The 22,275-nt window shown below is 32.8% G+C and overlaps 1 protein-coding gene and 1 long non-coding RNA gene across 2 annotated transcripts in view; one reads left to right on the top strand and one right to left on the bottom strand.

The window, feature by feature from the left end:
* Positions 1-22,275, top strand: part of LOC143047462 (uncharacterized) — a 233,588-nt gene that overhangs the window by 160,918 nt on the left and 50,395 nt on the right. The window lies entirely within an intron of this gene.
* On the bottom strand, positions 11,407-15,150 carry LOC143049108 (uncharacterized). The gene is made up of 3 exons (XM_076222876.1): positions 14,521-15,150; positions 13,412-13,585; positions 11,407-12,554 (listed from the first exon to the last, which is right to left on the bottom strand). Exons 1-3 carry the CDS (start codon positions 15,137-15,139, stop codon positions 12,397-12,399), a joined length of 951 nt encoding a protein of 316 aa, XP_076078991.1. The 5' UTR covers positions 15,140-15,150; the 3' UTR covers positions 11,407-12,396.

The following is a 22,275-nucleotide window of genomic DNA, read 5'->3' as shown; positions in this document are numbered from 1 at the left end:
ATTGAAGCAGCAATAAAACAAACTAGGATAAACGTTAATCATCACCTTGATAAACTTCAGGATGACTTGATTAAAGAACTAATGACAGTTGAACAAAGAGAAAAAAGCAAAATAGAAAAATTGTTAACTTCTCTAAAAAAGAAGGCAAAAGAGATCACTGAAGTACAAGAAAACTTTGCCAGTATTAAAAATCATGCGTCAGAACTTCAAACATTTTTAACAATGAAAGATATCGAAAAAGATATTATAGGCGAAGAAAAATTTATCAAATCGATTGCCACAAGTGACTCCACAAATCAAGTCAATATTTCATGTCAGATTAACAAGTATTTACAGCAAATAACAGCCAGCATGCAGAAGTTTGGAGAAATTAATGTCAGTTCTGATCCATGTGATTTTACCATTCAGAAAAGAAAGGACAGACAAGCCCAGATTATGGTCACTCTTCCAATCAGAGATATCGATAACCTGACTCTAACATTACAGAAACGTATCAAGCCAAAGTTGTCAAATATCTCTGGTTGTTCATTACTTCCTTGTGATCGGATGGTATTCTCCTCTTGCACGGACAATAAATTAAAAGTACTAAAGTCTGACGGATCAAAAGATTTTGAGATAAAGAACATTGGTGGAACGTTTGATGTTGTATTTATTTGTGATGATTCTATTGCTGTAACTTCCGGCAATTCAAATCAGATTAATATAATCGACTTAAAGAAGAAATCAAAGACGAAATTAATAAAAGTTGATTCATATATTGGTGGAGCAGCATACAAAGATGGATATTTAATATATTGTGCCAGAGAGAAAGGAATACAGATGATCAGTCTGAATGACGAAATAATTACCAATGTTAACAATACCAAACTTTCAGGTCTTGCGTACGTTACAACATTCGGTGACAAAATGTTCTACACAGATTGCAATGACAGCGTAACCTGCTGTGATTACCATGGTCACATACTGTGGACGTTCTGTGATAAAAGTGTTGTGAACTCTCCACGCGGTATTTCTGTAGACAATGATGGTAACGTGTATGTAGTGGGAGGTTATACTAGCAATGTGGTTGTTATCTCTGCTGATGGACAACACTACAGACAACTCTTATCAAGTGAAGATGGACTGAGCTTCCCATGGGCTCTGCACTATGACACGTCTACCAATGCATTGTTAGTTGCAAATCCATCCAATGAAGCCTTGCTGTATGATGTTAAATAATAAGACATGATGGTTGACTTTTTCAATCTTATTCAAAATTTTCTTGATCTCGATTACAAATATTATTTTAATTGAATTATATTAGTTTTTTGTGATCTAATTAAGATCTGTTTAAAATCAATTGATAGTGATTAACTGACAATTTCTGTTTTGGCCATGTTATAGATTTGAGGTTAGCTGTATTTGACCCGAGACTCGACAACATCTTATCGAGATTATACAGAAAAATCAAACTACTAAGGATTCATTACTATTCGTGGGGTACAAGTTTTAGTGGATTGCGTTGGTATAGATAAACCACAAATTACAGTTATTAGACAGCAATGCATCTACAAAGTTGATCTAAGGACAGTTCCATATTAGTAATAGAAAATGTCTGTCATACGTTTTCGAGACAGCAACTCATCGAAAAAAGTATATTATGACAGTTCCGTAGAAATAAAAGGAGATGTCAGACAACATCCCAACTTAATATCAAAGACAGTTTAAGGGAGTAGGCCTTGGCAACAACAAACATTTCCTCTCGTTTTATTTTTCTTCTATTTACATCTTTGATAAGGTAGGGGTCCATGCATCATCTGCCAAGGTCTTAAGGAGAATCAACGTTTCATTTTATGTGTAGGGTATATTGAATATGACCAGTTTTGGGATACCCATAAAAACGGTTGAAATCACTAGCAGGTAAAAATCATTGAGTGTTTCTGCAAAAGTTGTCATTAGAAATATCCCTGACTGTTAAATTGTATAGAAGAAACATATTTTAAAGTAAATCTGAAACATCATGGTAATAGAAATAGTCTGAATGTAAAAAGTTTTTATTAATTGATACTGCGAAAAGTCTGACCAGCTCAGATAACACATTTTTTTCAAATTTAGCCAGAAAAAATTTTTGTCGTTTAATTCCTGCAAAATATTGTAAAACATGTATTTGTTTTTAATCTTTAAAATCACAAAATTTCATTGAATCTGACCGTTTGAAATTTGAAATTTGTTTCAACAAGTTGGCTAAAAAGGCAAACGAAGAAAGTAGAATTTTGGGAGAAAATTCATTTTTCCCTTACAAAAACTCCTACAGACTGTCTTTGCATTCTTTTAATGTGTAAAAGTCAAAGGAGTACTGTCCCAATAATAATTTTAGTTGATTTCATAAGGAAAAACCGTAATATTCAGTATGGGACAACTATCTTTGGGAAGAGTTGACATAATTTTGTATCACTACTATTTGTTGGTTTCTCCCCCAGGCTACAAAATGCCCCTGTCATCAATATAGCAGACGCTATCAAAATTCATCGATTTTGACAGTCTGTCACTATCTAAGTACTATCGTTCTGTTAATGTAGATTATCTTATACTTGTACTAGGATTGATGTTCAGATAATATCTTCTAGAATAGTACCTTTTATATTGCATGTATTAGGAAAAAACAAACACAATCAGTAAACAAACACAAACTCTGTATCAATGACTTAGCACTAAAACCAAATATCTTTATTATTTAATTCGTTTGACTATGTTCAAATCGAATTTCCAAAAACTTCCAAGATTTTTTTCTATATGATGCCACAAGGCTTTTAGTCAGTATAGTTGCTCCAGTACTCTTCAGACTCAGTTCATTGGTGTTTTTTTTACGCGTTTTATGTAAGAATGGTAATTTTCTACCTTCTCATTCATATCATTGAAAGAAAATGTTCTTCAGTTTAATGTTTGATTGTGTCAAACATGTACTGCTTACTGGATCTGTCTGCATCATTCTCACAGCCAAATGTAAACAACATAAATGCTTGATCACTGTTTAATTTACTGCTATGTTAAAACACATTAATGACTTTCCATACATGTGTAAAAGTTGTCTCCCATATACCAGTTTTACCCCCTTAATTTGAAGATGTCTATTAAAAAGACAGTTCAGTAAAAATAAACAAGGAAATGTGTTATATGTATACGAGACAACACCCTAATGACAAAATTATCATGAGACTTTCAATTTAAGTAAAGAAGATGTTGGTATTACGTACATGCGGCAGTTAGGCAATGTCAAAATAATAAAACTAATCAATACCCAACTACGTTGTATGATATCAAGAAGATGATTGTCAATACGGAGCTTCTGTTATGATTATCAATAAGAAGATTCGGACATGATTGTCAATAAGGAGATTCGAGCATAATTGTCAAAAAGGAGATTTGGACATATTTTGCAATAAGGAAGATAAAGAAGATGTTGGTAGTACGTATATGTGGCAGTAAAGCAATGTAAAAATAAGAAAACTAATCAATACGCATTAAATACGTTTTTGTGATTATCAATAAAGAGATTCCGACATGATTGTCAATAAGAAAATTCGGTAATGATTATCAATAAGGAGCTTTAGACATTATTGTCAATAAGGAGATTCGGTCATGATTGTCAATAAAAAATTCGGTCATGACAGTCAATAAGAAGATTCGGTCATGATTGTCAATAAGGAAATTCGGTCGTGGATATCGATAAGGAGATTTGGACATGATTGTCAATAAGGAGATTTGATCATGATTGTCAATAAGGAAATTCGGTCATGATTGTCAATAAGGAGATTTGGACATGATTGTCAATAAGGAGATTCGGTCCTGATTGTCAATAAGGAGATTCGGTCCTGATTGTCAATAAGGATATTCGGTCATGATTATCAATAAGGAGATTCGTCAATAAGACGACGTACTACGTTTCAAAGAGAAGAGGTGGTATGATTGTCAATGAAAAGATGTTGTATGATTGTTTATTAGAAAATGTTGTATGATTGTCAATAAGGAGATGTGATATGAATGTCTATAAGAAGATGTGATATGATTTTCAATAAAGAGATGTAGTATGATTGTCAATAAGAAGATTACTTTTATTTTCAATATTGAGATGCAGTATGATTGTCAATAAGGTGACATGATATGAATGTCAATGCTGTAACTTGGTAAGATTTTCAATAAGAAGATGTGGTATGTTTTATAATAAGGGGATGTCTTATTATAGTCAATAGTGAGATGTGGTATGATTGTAAATAAGGCGACGTCATGTGAATGTCAATTTAATAACGTGGTATGATTTTCAATAAGAAGATGAGGTATGATTGTCAATAATGAGTGTTGTATGATTGAAAATATCTAAAAATTAAGATTGCAAATAAGAAGATATAGCAGGATTCTTAATGACAAGCTAATGTTTAATGAGAACATGATATAAAGAATCAATATGAATAAAAAGCGCTGTATGATGGTCCTTAAGAAAATATGGGTATGATTGATAACAAGGAGAGGCAGCCACGATTGTCAATAAGGATATGCGATTTCCTTATAAATAAGGAGATGTGGCTTGATTGTCAATAAGGATATGTGGTTTCATTATTATTTAGGAGGTCGTATAATGCTTTCACGTTGTCATCGTCGTCGTCGTCGGCGTCGGCAAAAGACAGATGGTTTCCGGATAATAACTTTAGTATAAGTAAATAGAAATCAATAACATTTTAACACAATGTTTATAACCACAAAAGGAAGGTTGTGATTGATTTCGGGGGTAATGGTCCCCACTGTTTAGGAATTAGGGGGAAGACGGCCTAAATAAGAATTTTGTAGTGTCTAGACAATAACTTGTGTTAAAGTTTGTGCATCTCTTTGAAATTATTCCACAAGTTTCCATACTACAACGGAATTGTAAGGATTGTCTTTGCGGGGTCATGGCTCAAGCCATGCCATTTAGGAGTTATGGACGAAAAAGGAGAAAACAAGGGTTTTTCTGGTTAAAGGACAATTCAGACAATTTAAAAGAAGTGTAAGGGAGGTAATCCAAATCTTTTTTAAAGAACATTGTTCGATTACCTCCATAACACTGCTTGTAAATTATGTATTGAGAAATAATGATTGTCTTGAGGATATTATCTGTCAATTTATTCTCAGCAGTTACTATAAATTGATATTAATGTCAGCCATGACTATGTATGTCATTTTATATTTTAAGACTTTATGATGTATTTAGATAGGTAATTTTGGTTTCAAACTCCATTAGAAATTCAAATTGAGGAACTGACCATGTTTTCAGACAATATTCTTTTTTTTTTTTGGAATACGGGAAAGGGGGAGGTGAAAAAAATGAAAGGGGACATATTTCTCATTTCAGATTTTAGAAAATAAAAGAAAATTTCTTTGAACATTTTTTTTTTGGGAGCTAGTTATCAACAGCATAGTATTTTACTTTTTTGGGGGAAGGGGGGGGGGTGGGGCAATTCGCAACAGCATAGTGTATTGCACTAAAGCAAAAATATGAATATAAATTTAAATCATATAATCAATTTGAAGTTCTTTGACTACAGTAATTCTGTGTCAGATACCTATTATGTGTCAAAAATCTAATTACAATCCGGATTTAGACCTGTATCAAGCGTGAATATTGTGTCCATTTTGGCCCAACCTTTTCAGGGTTGGACATCTGCGATCGGATCCCGCTGCGCTCAGGGGAGCAATTTATTTATATATTGATATGGTCACCTGTAATTTTCCCAGCTTCAGGTTCGGATGTTTGTTTTAATATCGAAAAAATAGATATCATTCAATTTATAATAGAGTAGGTCGAAGGTTAAAAGGGACACAAATATCATTAAGAGACAGCATATCATATCCAAACTATTATGAATGCAAAGCCACCCATACTTTTCGAAGACACAAAATGAAATATTAACAAAACGTATACGAATAATTTTTACTATAGTTGGAAACATTGACAGATGGACTACATTGAAAAATATTGAATCACTGAGGTTTTATGATTGGTATTTAGTGGTGTACAGATAAAAGGCAAATAAAGATTTTCAACAATTAGGTATACGAAGATGAGGTATGAGTGTCAATGAGAAAACTCTTCATCCAAGTCACATTTTGTAAATGTAAACCACTATAGGTAAAATTACGGTCTTCAACACAGAGCCTTCGCTCATATCGGACATCAAGCAATAAAGGGCCCCAAAAATGACTAGTGTAAAATCATTCAAACGGGAAAAACAACGGTCCTCTCTATAAAAGATACGAGAAACTGGAAACATTTACGAACAAAATCAACAAACGAGAACTTATGAGTATCAGGTTCCAGACTTACATGTAGGACAGGTGCAAAAAAACACTTTATATTTGTAAGGACATAACCAAAATATGATAAAATTAAGAAATAAAATCGAGATTTTGGATATACGTTATTAAAACGAAAACCCAACGACAGTATACACCAAAGATACACCAACAGTCATTTAGCTTGAATAAAACAAGATGGGGGGGGGGGGGGGGGGGGGTAACAATCCATCATCAAAATCGAAGTGACGACAATTTACTATATTTAAGAATAATAGATGGTGTCAGGTTTACGAATGTTAGACCATAACCCATCGACAAAATTTACTTAAAGGCAGTTCGTTGATAATAGAAGGTATCATGTATACGTTTTTTATACAACAAAACATCGATGAAATAAATAAAGAGATGTATATATAATTTAAGGAAGATGTCTTGTAATCATGTTAGACAGCAACTGATAGGCAACGTAGTATCAAACAGACAACACCCCAATCAAAACAGAAAAACAGCCGGAGGCCGCAAATGACTCCTTAACACGGAGTGAAAATCACGAACCCAGAGGCTGGCATCAGCTGGCCCCTTAACATAAATAGGTACAGGATAAGGGAAAATAGATACAACAATTAACTTCAAAACATTTAAATGAACTAAAATTAAAAAATCAACATACAAGATTAACAAAGGCCAGAGGCTTCTGATTTGGGACAGGATAAAAAAAAATCAACTTGGTTAAACATGGTTTGTGAGATGTTTTCAGAACATTTAAAGATAATTGTTAATATTTTTATTTATTAACGGTTAACCCTTCCAAAGATAGTTCAATTTGATTAAATTGAAAGACGACTTCGGGTTCACTTATATGAGACAGCAACCCATCTATAAAATTGATCTAATGACAGTTCCATATAGATAATATAATATGTCTGTCATACGTATTTGAGACAGCAACCCATTGAAAACAATGTCAATAACAGTTTCATATGAATTAAAGGAGATGTCAGACAACAACTAGAAAGAAAAGAAACTGTTGAATTTGAAGAAGTCTGTTAAACGCTAAAAAACACCGTTCAGTATGAATAAACAAGGACTAGGGGTCAACAAATACGAGAAAAAAAGCCTGTAGGCGAAATGAACACTTTTCCATTTTGATAAAAGAAAATGCTGGTATTTCGTATATAAGACAGTTACCGAATGTTAAAAAATATAAAGAATGAATTTGCATCAGATACGTTGTATGATTGAAATAAGTAGATGCAATCATGATTGTCAACAAGACGACGTGCTATGATTGTCAATAAGCCGACGTAATATGAGTGTAAATAAGGCGACGTACTATGATTGTCAACAAGACGACGTGCTATGATTGTCAATAAGACGACGTGCTATGATTGTCAATAAGGCGACGTTCTATGATTGTCGATAAGGCGACGTGCTATGATTGTCAATACGGCGACGTTCTATGATTGTCAACAAGACGACGTTCTATGATTGTCAACAAGACGACTAGCTATGATTGTCAATAGGATGACGTAATAAGAGTGTAAATAAGGCGACGTGCTATGATTGTCAATAAAGTGATGTTCTATGATTGTCAAAAGGACGACGTGCTATGATTGTCAATAAGGCGACGTTCTATGATTGTCAATAAGGCCACGTTGTATGATTGTCAACAAGGCGACATTCTATGATTGTCAACAAGGCGACATTCTATGATTGTCAACAAGACGACGTTCTATGATTGTCAACAAGACGACATGCTATGATTGTCAATAGTATGACGTTATATGAGTGTAAATAAGGCGACGTGCTATGATTGTCAATAAGGCGACGTTCTATGATTGTCAATAAGACGACGTAATATGATTATCAATAAGACGACGTGCTATGATTGTCAATAAGTCGACGTAATATGAGTATAAATAAGGCAACGTGCTATGCTTGTCAATAAGACGACGTGCTATGATCGTCAATAGGCGAAGTTCTATGATTGTCAAGAAGACGACGTCATATGAGTGTGAGTAAAGCGACGAGCTATGATTGTCAATAAGACGACGTGCTACGATTGTCAATAAGACGACGTAGTGTGATTGTCAATAAGACGACGTAATATGAGTGTAAATAAGGCGACGTGCTATGATTGCCAATAAGGCCACGTTCTATGATTGTCAATAAGACGACGTGCTACGATTGTCAATAAGACGACGTGCTATGATTGTCGATAAGACGACGTAATATGAGTGTAAATAAGGCGACGTGCTATGATTGTCAATAAGCCGACGTTCAGTGATTGTCAACAAGAAGACGTTCTATGATTGTCAACAAGACGACGTGCTATGATTATCAATAAGACGACGTAATATGAGTGTAAATAAGGCGACGTTCTATGAGTGTTAATAAATCAATTCGATCACGATTGTTAATAATGAGCTGTGGTGTGATATTCAATAAGAAGATATAGTATGCTTTTCAATAGTGAGATGTGGTATGATTGTCAATCAAAAGATGTTGGATGATTTTCAATAATGAGATGTGGTACGATTTTGAATAAGAAGATGTAGTATGTTTGTCAATAATGATATGTTGTATCATTGGAAATATATATAGTGAGATGTGGTTTGATTGTCAACAAGGAGATATGACAGGATTGTTAATAAGTATGTGTGGCCTCATTGATAGCAACATATCGAAAAAATGATAAAAAGAATCAATATGAATAAAAGGCGCTGTATGGTTGTCCTTACGAAAGGATTTGGTTTAAGGGAGACTTTGTTTGGGTGTAAATAATATGTCGTTTAAGAAAGAGGCGAAAGATACAAAAGGAACATGCAAAGTCATAAATCGAAATATAAACTGACAATGTCATGACTATAAAAGAAAGAAAAAAGGACCAACAGACAACCCTCTAACCATTCAAACCGAATGACCTACATTACACACAACAAGATTCACTCAACAATCATTTGCCCTAAAGTTATCTTTATCAAACTTGCTGGTAACAAAAACATACTCAGTTTTATGAAAACTGAAATGAATTTAAAAAAAGCTATATATTGAATTTGTCATTTAACTTAATTTTACGACCTAAAACGCACACATATTTTTAAAACAATATCTACAAAAAAAAAACAAAAAAGAGAAGACTATTATTAATAAACTATTGATTGACAGACGTTATCATCTTACTAGCTTTACTGGTTTCCTGTCAGTTATCTATTTGGGTCTTACCAGAGGAACTGTATATTGCATGGGAGAGAACCATACTATACACATAGTACATAATGAAATAACGTTTTGACAATTTTCACGGAAACTACGAACCGAATAATTTTCAAACATTAATCGACGTTATCTCTCCGTGACCACCAACCAGATGATCATGCAAAGTGAAATTCAGCAACAATATCATTTCGGACGCTCTTCTGACAAAAAATATGACAAAATATCGATTTAAAAACGAAAAATAATGAAAATGAAACATTCATAGAATTACATTGAGAGGTTCTGTGTATCTATGCAGCTACCGTTAATTCAGATATAATTGCGTGCGTTTTTGTAATCACAGAATGTACTGAAATACTAAATTAACTATTACAATTTCAGGGAATCATCATACAGTTATATGTATCAGATATCAGAATGCGAGTATTTTTTTATCGTGATACTCATTCAGTCACATAATTCATGTTAATCGCATTAACAAAAAACCTCACAATTATATCTGAAACATTTACGGGAAATTATATTTGAAAAAATACGACTATACCTGATGACTTAAAAAATAAATTAAGTCGGCCAGAAAACGGTAGAAATGCTAGATAAACCCATTCCAACCTCCAAACAAAAAATATATCGTTTTACATTCTGTAAAATCTTTATTTTTAGAGCAAAACGTATGCAAGTTTCCCAACAGGGGTTTACCGCACAATGCCTTCATCATTCGGTTGATATTATCAAAATGAGAATGAAAAGCATTAGGTGTGGTAAATTTGGGGAGGGTACTGTAAAAACGAGAGAATGTCTTTCATACTTTGCTAAAATCAAGCTGAAATCATTTTGTTTTTCAAAAAAATAACAAAAAGTATAGAAAACGGAGCTTTTTTAAATCTACAGGCTGTGCAAAATAATCATTTATAAAGATTTGTCTTGCAACAAAACAAATTACGTCAGTTTACCTTCGAGTTAAAAAAAATACCGTCTTATTTATCTCCCCTAATTTACGTAAAATATCTATTTGTAGTAACACAGTCCTTACATTAGGTAAGCCACATTTTAAAGTTTTGATAAAAAGTCTTTCACATGAATTGAATTCCACTTTTAAGTTTGAATTTTGCTCTTCACGATCATACGTTGACTCAAAACTACAAAATGTATTTAAAAATCAGTCATGATAATATAAAAACAAAACACATATCTTTTTAAAAGTTTGGATGAAATGTCTCCCACATAAATATAGGAAACCGCAATTTAAAAGTTAGTTTTACAATCCATATGGCGAGATATATCTAAATTAACTTAATAGTTTGACCTATAAATGCAACAGTAGTATACCGCTTTTAGAATATAATTCAAAACAGTGTGGCTGTGGCCATTGATTGACACATTAAATTCACCCATTGACTGGGACAATTTAGGTGAACGTTTGTATGTAACGACCACTGCTCACTATGTACTTTTTAAAGACACTTAAACTACGTGGTCACCAAAGGTTCTCAACACCTTAATAAATTAATTAATTTTTCGAATTATTTTATAATTAAAGGCGTTAAGAAACCTTTGGTGACCCCACAGTTTAAATGTCTATCGTAGGTACGTCGTGAACAGTGATCGTTACAGACAAACGTTCACATAAATTGTCCCAGTCAATGGGTGAATTTAATGTGTCAATCAATGGCCACAGCCACACTGTTTTGAATTTCATTCTATATCAATTAAGAGTAGCAAATCCGCTAATACCGAGGGAAACACATCAACTATAAGGGGAAAACCTCGAAACAACCAAAACACTGAAGTGCAACAAAACTAACGACAATGCAACATACAGAGACACTATAAGATAACAGCAGTTACTGCATACAGTTCAATAACAAAAACGATCCAACGTATGTTTTGTTGCTTTGGCAACACAAATATATTACTATTTTAATGTTTCATTTTTTGCACTTGAAACAGCTAACATGTACAGAAACTCTTAACATGCTTAACATGTTTAATCATGTAATTAGTTCAAAGTCGTTGGATCTATATATTTCTTGAAGTTTTCTGTCCTGGATCGGAAATATTATTTTCATATTTGATACTTACTGTCGACTGTTATAGACAGTATTGGACTTATGTATGTCTCTGGGTTTTATGTCGGAGGAGTGCTGTTTCATTCACTTTAACCCCACGCACTGTCTTTTTATTCATGATCTTTTTGTAGTTTTTTGTTTAACTTCATAATTACATAGCTGTGTGCAGTATTTTTACTTGTGTATATTATAAAAATTAATAAATGGAATATTGTATAATGTTGCAATCGAAAGCTCTCATTCCCACAGTGCCATACATATTGAACGGAACACAGAAGGTAGCTATGTTCATTTCTTTTTTTTTCCGTAGAATCCCAATGATGGGTTCCCGTCCAGCTCTTCTTACTTTTGTAACCTTACTCCAGTGAGGTAACGGACTAAACATCTGTAAATTAATATTTCCTACGATTAAGAAATCAAGAAAGAAGAGTTTCCTTCCGTTGTTTGATTTTGAGGTTGACTTAACTTCCCTTTTTGTCGGATTGTATTGGAAAAATGGATTGTGTAAAATATCCAGAGTTTTTAAATTTGATTTGCACCAATCCAGAGCAACAATCGTTTGATCGGACTAGTACAAAACGAGCATACTGTCCACTGTGGTAGATGTAGGCACTTTCAAAGAAAAGAAGTGAAAGTTCTGTGTTTTCTTTCCAGTTTGACATAGCTGCTGGCAGATTACACTCAAAAGAAGCTTTTCTGAACTCTAAATCGTCCCTTAAAAAATCTTCACGCTTATATCTTATATGGAGGGGAATCTTTTTGTTACATTTGAAGCTATCTATAATATTATACTGTCCTTTTTTCACTTTTTTATTGTGTTCGGTTGGACTTTAAGCATGTCAACTCGTTCTGAATTAAGGTTCAAATTTTGCAATATTTTTTCCGATTCTTTTATTGATGATTCTGTTTTAGCTGCATAAGTTGCTTTCTCTGTGAAACAAATATCACCACCACGTTTATCTAAAATCAAAGTAAAAAAGATGTCGAGTTAAATAGGTCAAGATAATGTTTTCAAAAGTCGATCTTTAATTTGATAAACAAAACTTACTTCATGTTTAATAATTATCAACTAAATATCCATTTGTTAATTCTTATTGTGGTTTTATAGGAATGGAATTTTTTTTATCGTTTTAATTATCTTTTTTTCAATTTGTATTCTCTAAAAGAAGCATTGATTGTCAAATTAATGTTCAGTAATTTGATTTATAATATTCAACCTGTACAGTGTATTAAAACTGTATCCAAATCCAAATTATAAAAAAGTCTTAAATAAACAATGCACAAGGCATGGGTCATAATATGTATCATCGTTTTGTGTGTATTCATGTCCAGACGCCATCTAATCAACTATGAAGTTATAACCTTTGTATAATTAGTTATCAAACGTACCAGGATAATAATTTATATACGCCAGACGCGCGTTTTTGCGATATAAAACTTATCATTGACGCTCAGATCAAAAAAAGTTATAAAGCCAAACAAGCACAAAGTTGAAGAGCATTGATGACCTAAAATTCAAAAAAAATTGTGCCAAATTCGACTAAGGTAATCTATTCTTGGGATAAGAAAATCTTTAGTTTTTCGAAAATGCAAAGTTTTGCTACAGAAAATTTATAAAAATGACCATATAATTGATAATCATGTCAACACCGAAGTGCTGACTATTCTCTTTGATAACCTGCCAGTGGTTCGCTTCTTGAATAATTATTTTGTGCAATCTTAACTTATATTTATCGGATATCCATTGCTTTCCTGTATGCTGTCATTTCTGTAAAAAAAAACGTTTGCATGATCACATGTTACCGTCTTTTGTTTACCTTCCTCGCTATTTTCTGCATTATGATACCCATTTCGTTTCGTCTCCAAAGCAATGTCTTCAATTCTCGTGTGTTCTATCTGCCCCTTTGACCCTTCGATAATAGCTTCTTTACACCATGGAAGGCTTCCGGTATGACTGTTATCTACTCCTAGACTGACGTCAGTTTCTTCAACTATACGAGTATGACAGGAAAAGAAACTAATTAGAAATGTTAAACAAAAAAGGAATTTCAACTGCATTAATTTGAGGAAAATAACTGATAATGAGAATAAACCTTTAAAACTATTTTCTTACAATTCAGTCATATACATTTAGCTAGGTATTTGAAGTTAAAGTTATTCTATGTCCCTATTACATCAGAACAAACCGAAATTATAAGTCAAAGTATGACAAAGATATAACACAATTATAAAAAACGGGGCCCAATAAACAAAAATAACAATCCAAAATGCAACACCGAGTAGTTATAAACCTGCATATTGATAAACACAAACCTTACTTATACTTTAAAATTAAAGATAATTGGTACATGCATGATTGCCTATATGACAACTATCTATTGAAGTTGTAGAAGTAAATATACGATATTATCGGCCTTAAACAATGAGAAAAATGGCAGACCTCAACATGCAAAGTATGAACCAATTCAGTTAAGAAAATTAATGACCTATTTTTTAACAAATTGAATTACTTAAAAAACTTACTGTAATATATGTTACGTGTCTGTAATCAAAATTCACATTTATTTACTTAAAAAATCCTTTCAACAAAATAAAATCTTATACATTTAAATGTATATACAATATATATGGTTAACGTAAAAGGTGAGCGGTTCATATTTCAGCTAAAAAAAGTAATATTGTCATATAAGGTAAAATCAATTTGAATACATAAAAACGTGTGAATGGATTTATAATCGTTGTCGATATCTTTTGTAACAATTTTGAGAATTTACTTCAAGAATTAATGGAGATTGATTGTCACTTTTTTTTTTAATGTTTTTAGTTTGCCCTTATTGCATAATGAACATGCATTATTCAACTCTTAATATATTGATAAATTTGATAATGATTATTATTATCTTACATTACTATATACCTATAATACCTGTTAGCTCTTCCACAAAACATGTGTCTTGCTTATTTTCTAATGTTTCATGTAATCCCTGAAGGTCGTTCATTTGTTTAGCTTTAACGAGCAAACCATGTGCTAAATTCAAATGGTGTTCACCGCGGATTAAGGGTGTTTTATTCTTATCATTCATATCTTTGTCCAAAATTTCATCATCATTTTCATTAATATTATCATCATAATCGTCTTCGTCTTCGTCGTTACTGTCGTCAGAATATTGATGTGCATCTTTCATGCATCCATTTGAATTCTTTGAGGACATATGTAACATAAATTTATCAGCTGGAATGATTAATCTTTTAGTTCCATAAGGTGAATATTTTGGTAACTGTTTTGGTTGCATTTCAAACCATACTCCTTTTATACGTTTGTTGCCTGCAAATGGTGCTCTAAGTGGCATCTCTGTGCTATTTCCAAGTAATTTGCCACTGTCACTGATTTTTCTCTTTGTTGATAAATGAGTACAATGCGAAAAGTAGTGCATATTTTCTTTAGTCATGTACTCAGTCTTCTCGAGTAGTTTTAAGTAATATTCATCCAACTTTTCTTTCGATATATTCGCAATTTTGTTTGTATTTATCTCAATTAGAGTCATTACGTCATGTCTTATTTAAAATGATAAAAGCTGACAAATAACATATCATATGATACATTTACAAAATTTATAACGTTAATTTTTTCCGTCTAATACCGAAACCAAAACTAAGTTGTTTTATATCGCACAACATAATCAATTGTCAATTGTGAAACTAGATAGAAATATAGATACTTTTTATCTTATAGAAAAATATATATTTCTAACTAATTGTGTATTTGTAATAAGTGTATTTGAAAGATACGAGTAAACAAATATATAAAAAAAACACTCTGTATATCAACGCTTAATTATTTAACATGTTTAAATTTTACATTATTTAATAAAATCTTTTTGATATAAATAGAATTGTATGCAGTTGAACCGTTAGTAAAGTAATTCGAACAAAACGTTAAATTTATAATTTCACATATTTTTAAATGACATTCTATTCTTATAATCTTTATGTTGATCGGATTGAAACTTATGATTTTGATATCATCACAGTATTTTTGATATATTAAAAGTAAGTGAAATGAAAATTGTTCAATTAGACAAAATATTTACTAGAACTAAAAAGAAATGTTGGGATGGGAAAATAAACTAAAGATATTCATCATAATTCGGATTCATACAAACATGCAGTAGGTAGCACATTTTCTTTGAAAACTGACCTAAACAAATCAAAAGATCGATATCACTTGTTGTCTCCCTCTCCCCCCCCCCCTCCCCACAAAAATTTATTCATGTAGTTACACTTTTAATCATTTCTCATTTGAAGCATCATATTAAAAAATTAAATACCCTTTCCCTGTGTACACTTTTACCAGATGTTAAGGAAGATATTGGCGATGATGACCATTTAAATAAGACTAACTAGTGACTAATCTTTTTTTTTTTTGGGGTGATATTTTTCTAATAAATTCTGTTTGAAATAAAAGGTACGAAATGGCTATGCATAACAAATATAAGTTTGAAAGACACATTTATTGCAAGAAAAACGGAATATAATCAGCTTCCTCCTGAACTCAACGGACAAACTTGAATTGAAAAAAGAACACCGTAAAAAAAACGCGGAAGTAATATCATTCTTTTCATGTAAAATTATGAAAGCGCATCGTTTTAGCAGGTTTGATTTGCACCATAATTATTTCATTATTTCATGAACAAATGAAACTCAACTCTTCCCTTTACCACTAGCCAATATAGAAAAAAACACAACAATGCACACAGTAAAGCTCAGTGTAACAGAAATCCGAGTCCGATGTCAGAGAAGTTAGCAAAAGAAACAAAAATGTGTCCATAGTACACGGATGCCCCACTCGCAGTATCATTTTATATGTTCAGTGGACCGTGAAATTTGGGTCGAAATTTTGATTTGGCATTTAAATTAGAAAGATCATAGGGAACATGTGTACTTAGTTTGAAGTTGATTGCACTTCAACTTCATCAAAAACTACCTTGACCAAACACTTTAACCTGAATCCGAACGGACGCACAGACGGACGAACGGACGTACAGACCAGAAAACATAATGCCCTCTACTATCGTAGGTGGGGCATACAAACTGTTAGAAGACTTTTTGAAGGAGTTTTTGTCAAGGGATGTTGACTAAAAGACTTGTTTTTGAAAAATATAATTAGAAACGTTATAATGACAAACGGTCAGACATATCTACAAACAGATCACACATGGCAGAACTTATCGTAAGACACAGTATTTGAGTTATTGCCCTTTAATGACGAATTTTACCATGTTTTCCTTTTATATTAAGATCTTACAAAAACGTTCTGAAATTACTGGCCAAAAAAAACAACCTTTTCCCAAATCATCATCGTGGTATATAGTTTTTGAAATGTGTATAATGACCACGCCTTACATCCAAGCTAGCCTGAAAAGCAAAATGTTGTTTTTTTTTTTATTTTTATTCATGTTATGTCGATTATCTTGAAAACTGTAGTAGTTTTAAAGTGAAATTTTCAAAAAAGGAAACATCGTCAGCAAGATAATATCTACATGCTTCAAATTGTCATGATACAGTTGTTCACTTTTAAGGATGATTTGTACTAAAATAAATTGGCACTGCTGAAGATGAGGGTACCGACACAGGCTCTTTAGAGACTTTAGTTACAATTTTGAACTGACTGGTTGTTAAACAAACAGTGTAAAATATACCGTTGTTAATATGCATTTCATGATATCGGATAGAACGAAAGAAAAGTATGATTTGGCTTCGAGAGTTGAGAAAATTACCTTCGATGAAAAATAGTCCCAAACGTTCAACAACATCATATGAAACTTTCTGAGAAGCAATTACACAAATATTAATCAAAATCAATAATTCTATATAATTTATCAGAAGAAGAGTTTGTTCAAAATAAATCTGATTGCATTATAGGACCCAATTTAATCATTAGTAATATTCTATTAAAATAAGAAGATGGTGTACCTATATGAAGATCAATAAAAAAAACATAACATGCAAACGTTCACATTATTTTTCTTCAAACAAAACCATAACGTCATAGCATTATAGATTTATTGCACATGAGTTGCACTTTAAGCAAGAACGTTACAAGTCATTCAATTTTTTTTTTTTTAATATTGAATTGTAAATTCAGGTTTCCCAATATCTCAAACACTTGATGATAAACGTTAAGCTAGAAATATACCAAAACAATCGTACATACAATAACGATATGCTACGTCATCATTGAGTTAATGTGTGAACGTAAAACGCGTAAATTTGTAAATCAAAAACAATTTTGTTGTTTACTTTTATTTTCCTTTGATAAAGCGTTATCATATTCATGACATGTCATGGGTTATCTTTTCGGATTTTCCAACAAGATAAATGTAAGTTTGAATTCTGAATATTTATGTTATGTGTGAACTGGCTCGGCTGTCAATGATCATCAAGTAACTTTGTTTAACATGCTTACGCAAGCATATTTCTAGTATATACTTTCCCTGTCATGTGTACGTGTTGTATAAGGGGATTGTAATTGCGCTGATGGACCTAGTGGGGTTAATGAATGTTTCCAGTCTACTGCCCATTATAATGCATATCAGTGGAGAACACGTCTTACTGGTGTATATATACAAGAAAAGACGAAGGGTAAATATCAGTGCAGTGACAGAAGCAGAACATATTATTACTACCAATGCATGTTCGAACTTCATTACGTGGAGTCCGGACCAGTTTATGACGATTGTAAATGTGATAATGGTCAGGAATATACAGAGTTTAATTTAACCTTACACTCGCGAAGTAACAGTCCTTCAGGAGCAGATTGTTCTTGATATCGGGATTGTTTAGAGAGAAAGTTTAAATGCAGCGGAACAGAAGACGATTATGCAATGCTGTTTGCTACAAAATTTTGTAATTTGAATTCACAAAATCATCAAGATTTTTCACAAGAGGGACAACAGTCAATTGATGCCGTCAGGAAATGTCTGCAAATTTCTTTAGTTCAAACTCTACGTCCAAACCTTCTTTTAACATGCAAGGATGTGAAGCGAATAGCGTTTGATTCACACACTTCGTGACATGTTTACCCAATTCCAGAGTCTCCTTCAATTTCCGTTTGCTATTTAGGTGCATTAGATTACTTCTCTGTATTTTAAACAATCCAATCCAGCTTAAGAACGTCGACGGATTCGTCACTTAGAACAATAAGAAGCATATGCATGTTCGAAACTTTAAAAAAGTGCGTTATATCTTTTCTTCCCAGGTCTATTTTTGATGGACCCGTTCGATTAGTGAAATAAAGTTAAAACATTTATTCATATTTGGTTGGCGCCGTCGATCACATTCGCATGATAAAATGAAATTTTTAAATGATTTCGTAGATTCCATAGCTTACAAACTTCACTGGTAGGAAAACGGGGTTCTTTGGTTTTCTGATCCTGAAATAAACTCAAACATTTCTGCTTCAAACGAAACGTATATCTATGAATTCCAACTGACCGAAATGTTTATGATCTATATATAGCTAGACGCAAAAAACACATCCAATCTGAACACTACAGTAAACAAGTGCAAGAAAATGACACAAACGGGCGATCTCAATCGCAACATAGGCGGGTTTTCTATCAAGATTCTAACATCACAAAGATGCTTAGATGTAAGCTATGATACATTGTTATTCAATGTAACTGAAATGATAACGGTATGTTATTGTAGCAACATGTTATGTTATAGTATATTTCCCATTCAGTATTACAATAAACACATATAGCATGATTGACATAACAACAAATAACACCTAATGTACAAAGGTATATTTTTGTACAGATTATCACATAGCCTTCAACAATGAACAAACTCATGTTGTTTGTATGCTATAACAGACTCAGGTACGACACACAATGACACAATTTATTCATATTATAACAAAAATAGACGACACCAGCCTACGAAAACTGCTATATAACGGGTGTCATGAAAAAATTACAACGCCGTGTTTATAAACAATGAAGAAATCTACAAAACGTAAAATTGAAATATATACGTTTGCAATTAAAATGTGACACCCTGTTTCATTTGTTATATTTGAATAAGTCGCATGTAAAAAGACAAGGAGTTGTTGAAATGGTTATTTTATCTTATCTCTCAATAGCCCGCAACAGGTTCAGTGATCATAAATGATTTGTTACATATATTAAGAATGCGAGGTATTATCTTTTACCCTTGACTTTATAAAAGGAGACATAGTGAAACTCGAGTAGACGACAACGTATACTTAACAAAAGAGATAACCGATTTGTTTGATAACGAGAACAGAAGAATAAACAAATTGTTATAAAGGTTGACTTTTGTCGTAAACATGTTGATAACTGAAAAAGAAATTAAGGTTAAACTCGTGGATTTTTAAAATCAAAAAAAAAAATCGCTGCAGTTTTTATTATGAAGATATCGAAAAAAAGGTTAGCATGTAATAAATTTAATAAAACTAATCTCAAACCGAAATTTCAATATAATTCATGTACGGTAACCTAGATACATATTATTTTTTCGCGTTCAATGAAAGAATTCAGACTTTGGATCGCTAAAAACTTTGAAACCGTGATTCATATCGATAACAACCCTGTTAACTTATACAGTCATTACCAATGTTTGCATTACCCATAAAATTAACTGCATTTACTACTTATTGCTTAATCAAAATGGTTTATGATACGGGCAATACTTAGAAACAAACTAATTATCCCGAGTCAGGAGCCAGTAGTTCGGTGGTGTGTTTATGATACGGGCAATACTTAGAAACAAACTAATTATCCCGAGTCAGGAGCCAGTAGTTCGGTGGTGTGTTTATGATACGGGCAATACTTAGAAACAAACTAATTATCCCGAGTCAGGAGCCAGTAGTTCGGTGGTGTGTTTATGATACGGGCAATACTTAGAAAGAAACTAATTATCCCGAGTCAGGAGCCAGTAGTTCGGTCGTGTGTTTATTTTATGCGTTTTTCTTTTTTATTATTGTTTGGTTTTAATCGTGTTTAATTTTTTTTACACTTTGACCTAAATTATCATGGATATTTTGCTATTCTTCAGATGTGCTATTTATAAAATTTTGAAATATATCAAACAACGAAACACTAACGTTTATTCGCCCCTAGTAATAGATTGCCGTAGACATTTTTAAATCAGATTTATTTTGTTTGTAATGCTCTTTAACTTCGTATCCGATATACTCATTCCCATCATACACATTTTTTACATGAAAATACATATCAAAGGACGTCTGACTCAAAGCATCCAGCGCTGATATATTAGTATGAAAAAGACTGTAAACAAAATAACAAACGAATAGAATTATTGATACTTCTATATTCAAGGATATACATACGATGTTTTAAAACAGTCGACAGTCATCATGATCATTTACCAAGCAAAAGAGTTTTTTTCCACAAGGAAATACTTGATTATTAGAAGTATAAAATTTGCATATGTCATCGCAACGAAATGTTATAGTCGTGTACAATACTTGTAGTGTTGTAGTAATAAATCGAATTAAACTAAAACGAATTCTACAAAGTTAACGTGGTTTCCTTAAATGTAAGTGGTTTTATATGCCGGCTAAATTTTCGTGGGGGTTTTAATTTCGTGGATATATTCTTTACACGTAATAAATGAAATTCAATCCTCCACGAAAATTTCAATTTTGCAGTATGGGTTTCCCTCTGTTTTGGTTTTGTGACTCGCATTTGTTTTAGTATAATTCGATTTATGACTATTGAACAGCTATTAAACCAAGAGTTCCAAATGGTGAAGTTGAAATCATCCCTTCGTACAATTTTACGGACGCCATCACGAGTTGGTTGACCGTTATGGAATAATCGTATCACAAATAATATCGGATATATTCCTTACGTCGTAACTACAATCCCCTTCCCTTTCCTGAATGTGACCTACCGAATTAGACTATTTACCGGATTTGTTATCACATAAGCAACACGACGGGTGCCGCATGTGGAGCAGGATCTGCTTACCCTTCCGGAGCACCTGATATCACCCCTAGTTTTTTTGGGGGGTTCGTGTTGTTTATTCTTTGGTTTTCTATGTTGTGTCGTGTGTGCTGTTGTTTGTTTGTCTTTTTCATTTTTAGCCATGGCGTTGTCAGTTTGTTTTAGATTTATGAGTTTGACTGTCCATTTGGTATCTTTCGTCCCTCTTTTATAACCACTGGGTCGATGTCTCTGCTGGTGGACATTTTGTCCCCGAGGACATCATCCGCCCAGTAGCAAAACTACAATTGCATGAATTTACGAAGATCTAACAGGAAACTGGCTGGGACGTCGACCAGTATAAAAAGGTCCGAAACAGACGTCACCATGGACACGGTGTTGTCTGATACGGCAGGTGTCCCCTCATCACCAGACATGACAAATAACACAAACATGACTCATTCAGATCATCGTCCTAGTGGCAATATTACACATATACAGCCATGTTCAGTTCTCCTCAAAGACATTTTGGTTTTTGATGACACAGTACAACACTGTCACATTTCGAAATGTGAGACCAAAGGCTGCAAAACTTGTTCAATTTTAATTACAGATGCTGAATTCACTAGCAATTTGACCAAGAAGTCATATTTTACCAGAAGTTACGATGATCTGAATTGTAAATCGATAAATGTCGTCTACGGATT

Source organism: Mytilus galloprovincialis, chromosome 10, assembly GCF_965363235.1.
Source record: "Mytilus galloprovincialis chromosome 10, xbMytGall1.hap1.1, whole genome shotgun sequence".
NCBI lineage: Eukaryota > Metazoa > Mollusca > Bivalvia > Mytilida > Mytilidae > Mytilus > Mytilus galloprovincialis.
This window is presented reverse-complemented; position numbering and strand designations above follow the sequence as displayed.

Coding starts and splice junctions, on each gene's coding strand:
- LOC143049108 (XM_076222876.1), bottom strand. CDS start 15,139: ATGACTCTAATTGAGATAAATACAAACAAAATTGCGAATATATCGAAA. Junction 13,586..14,520: donor TTTTGTGGAAGAGCTAACAG/GTATTATAGGTA, acceptor ATACTCGTATAG/TTGAAGAAACTGACGTCAGT. Junction 12,555..13,411: donor TGCAGAAAATAGCGAGGAAG/GTAAACAAAAGA, acceptor CTTTGATTTTAG/ATAAACGTGGTGGTGATATT.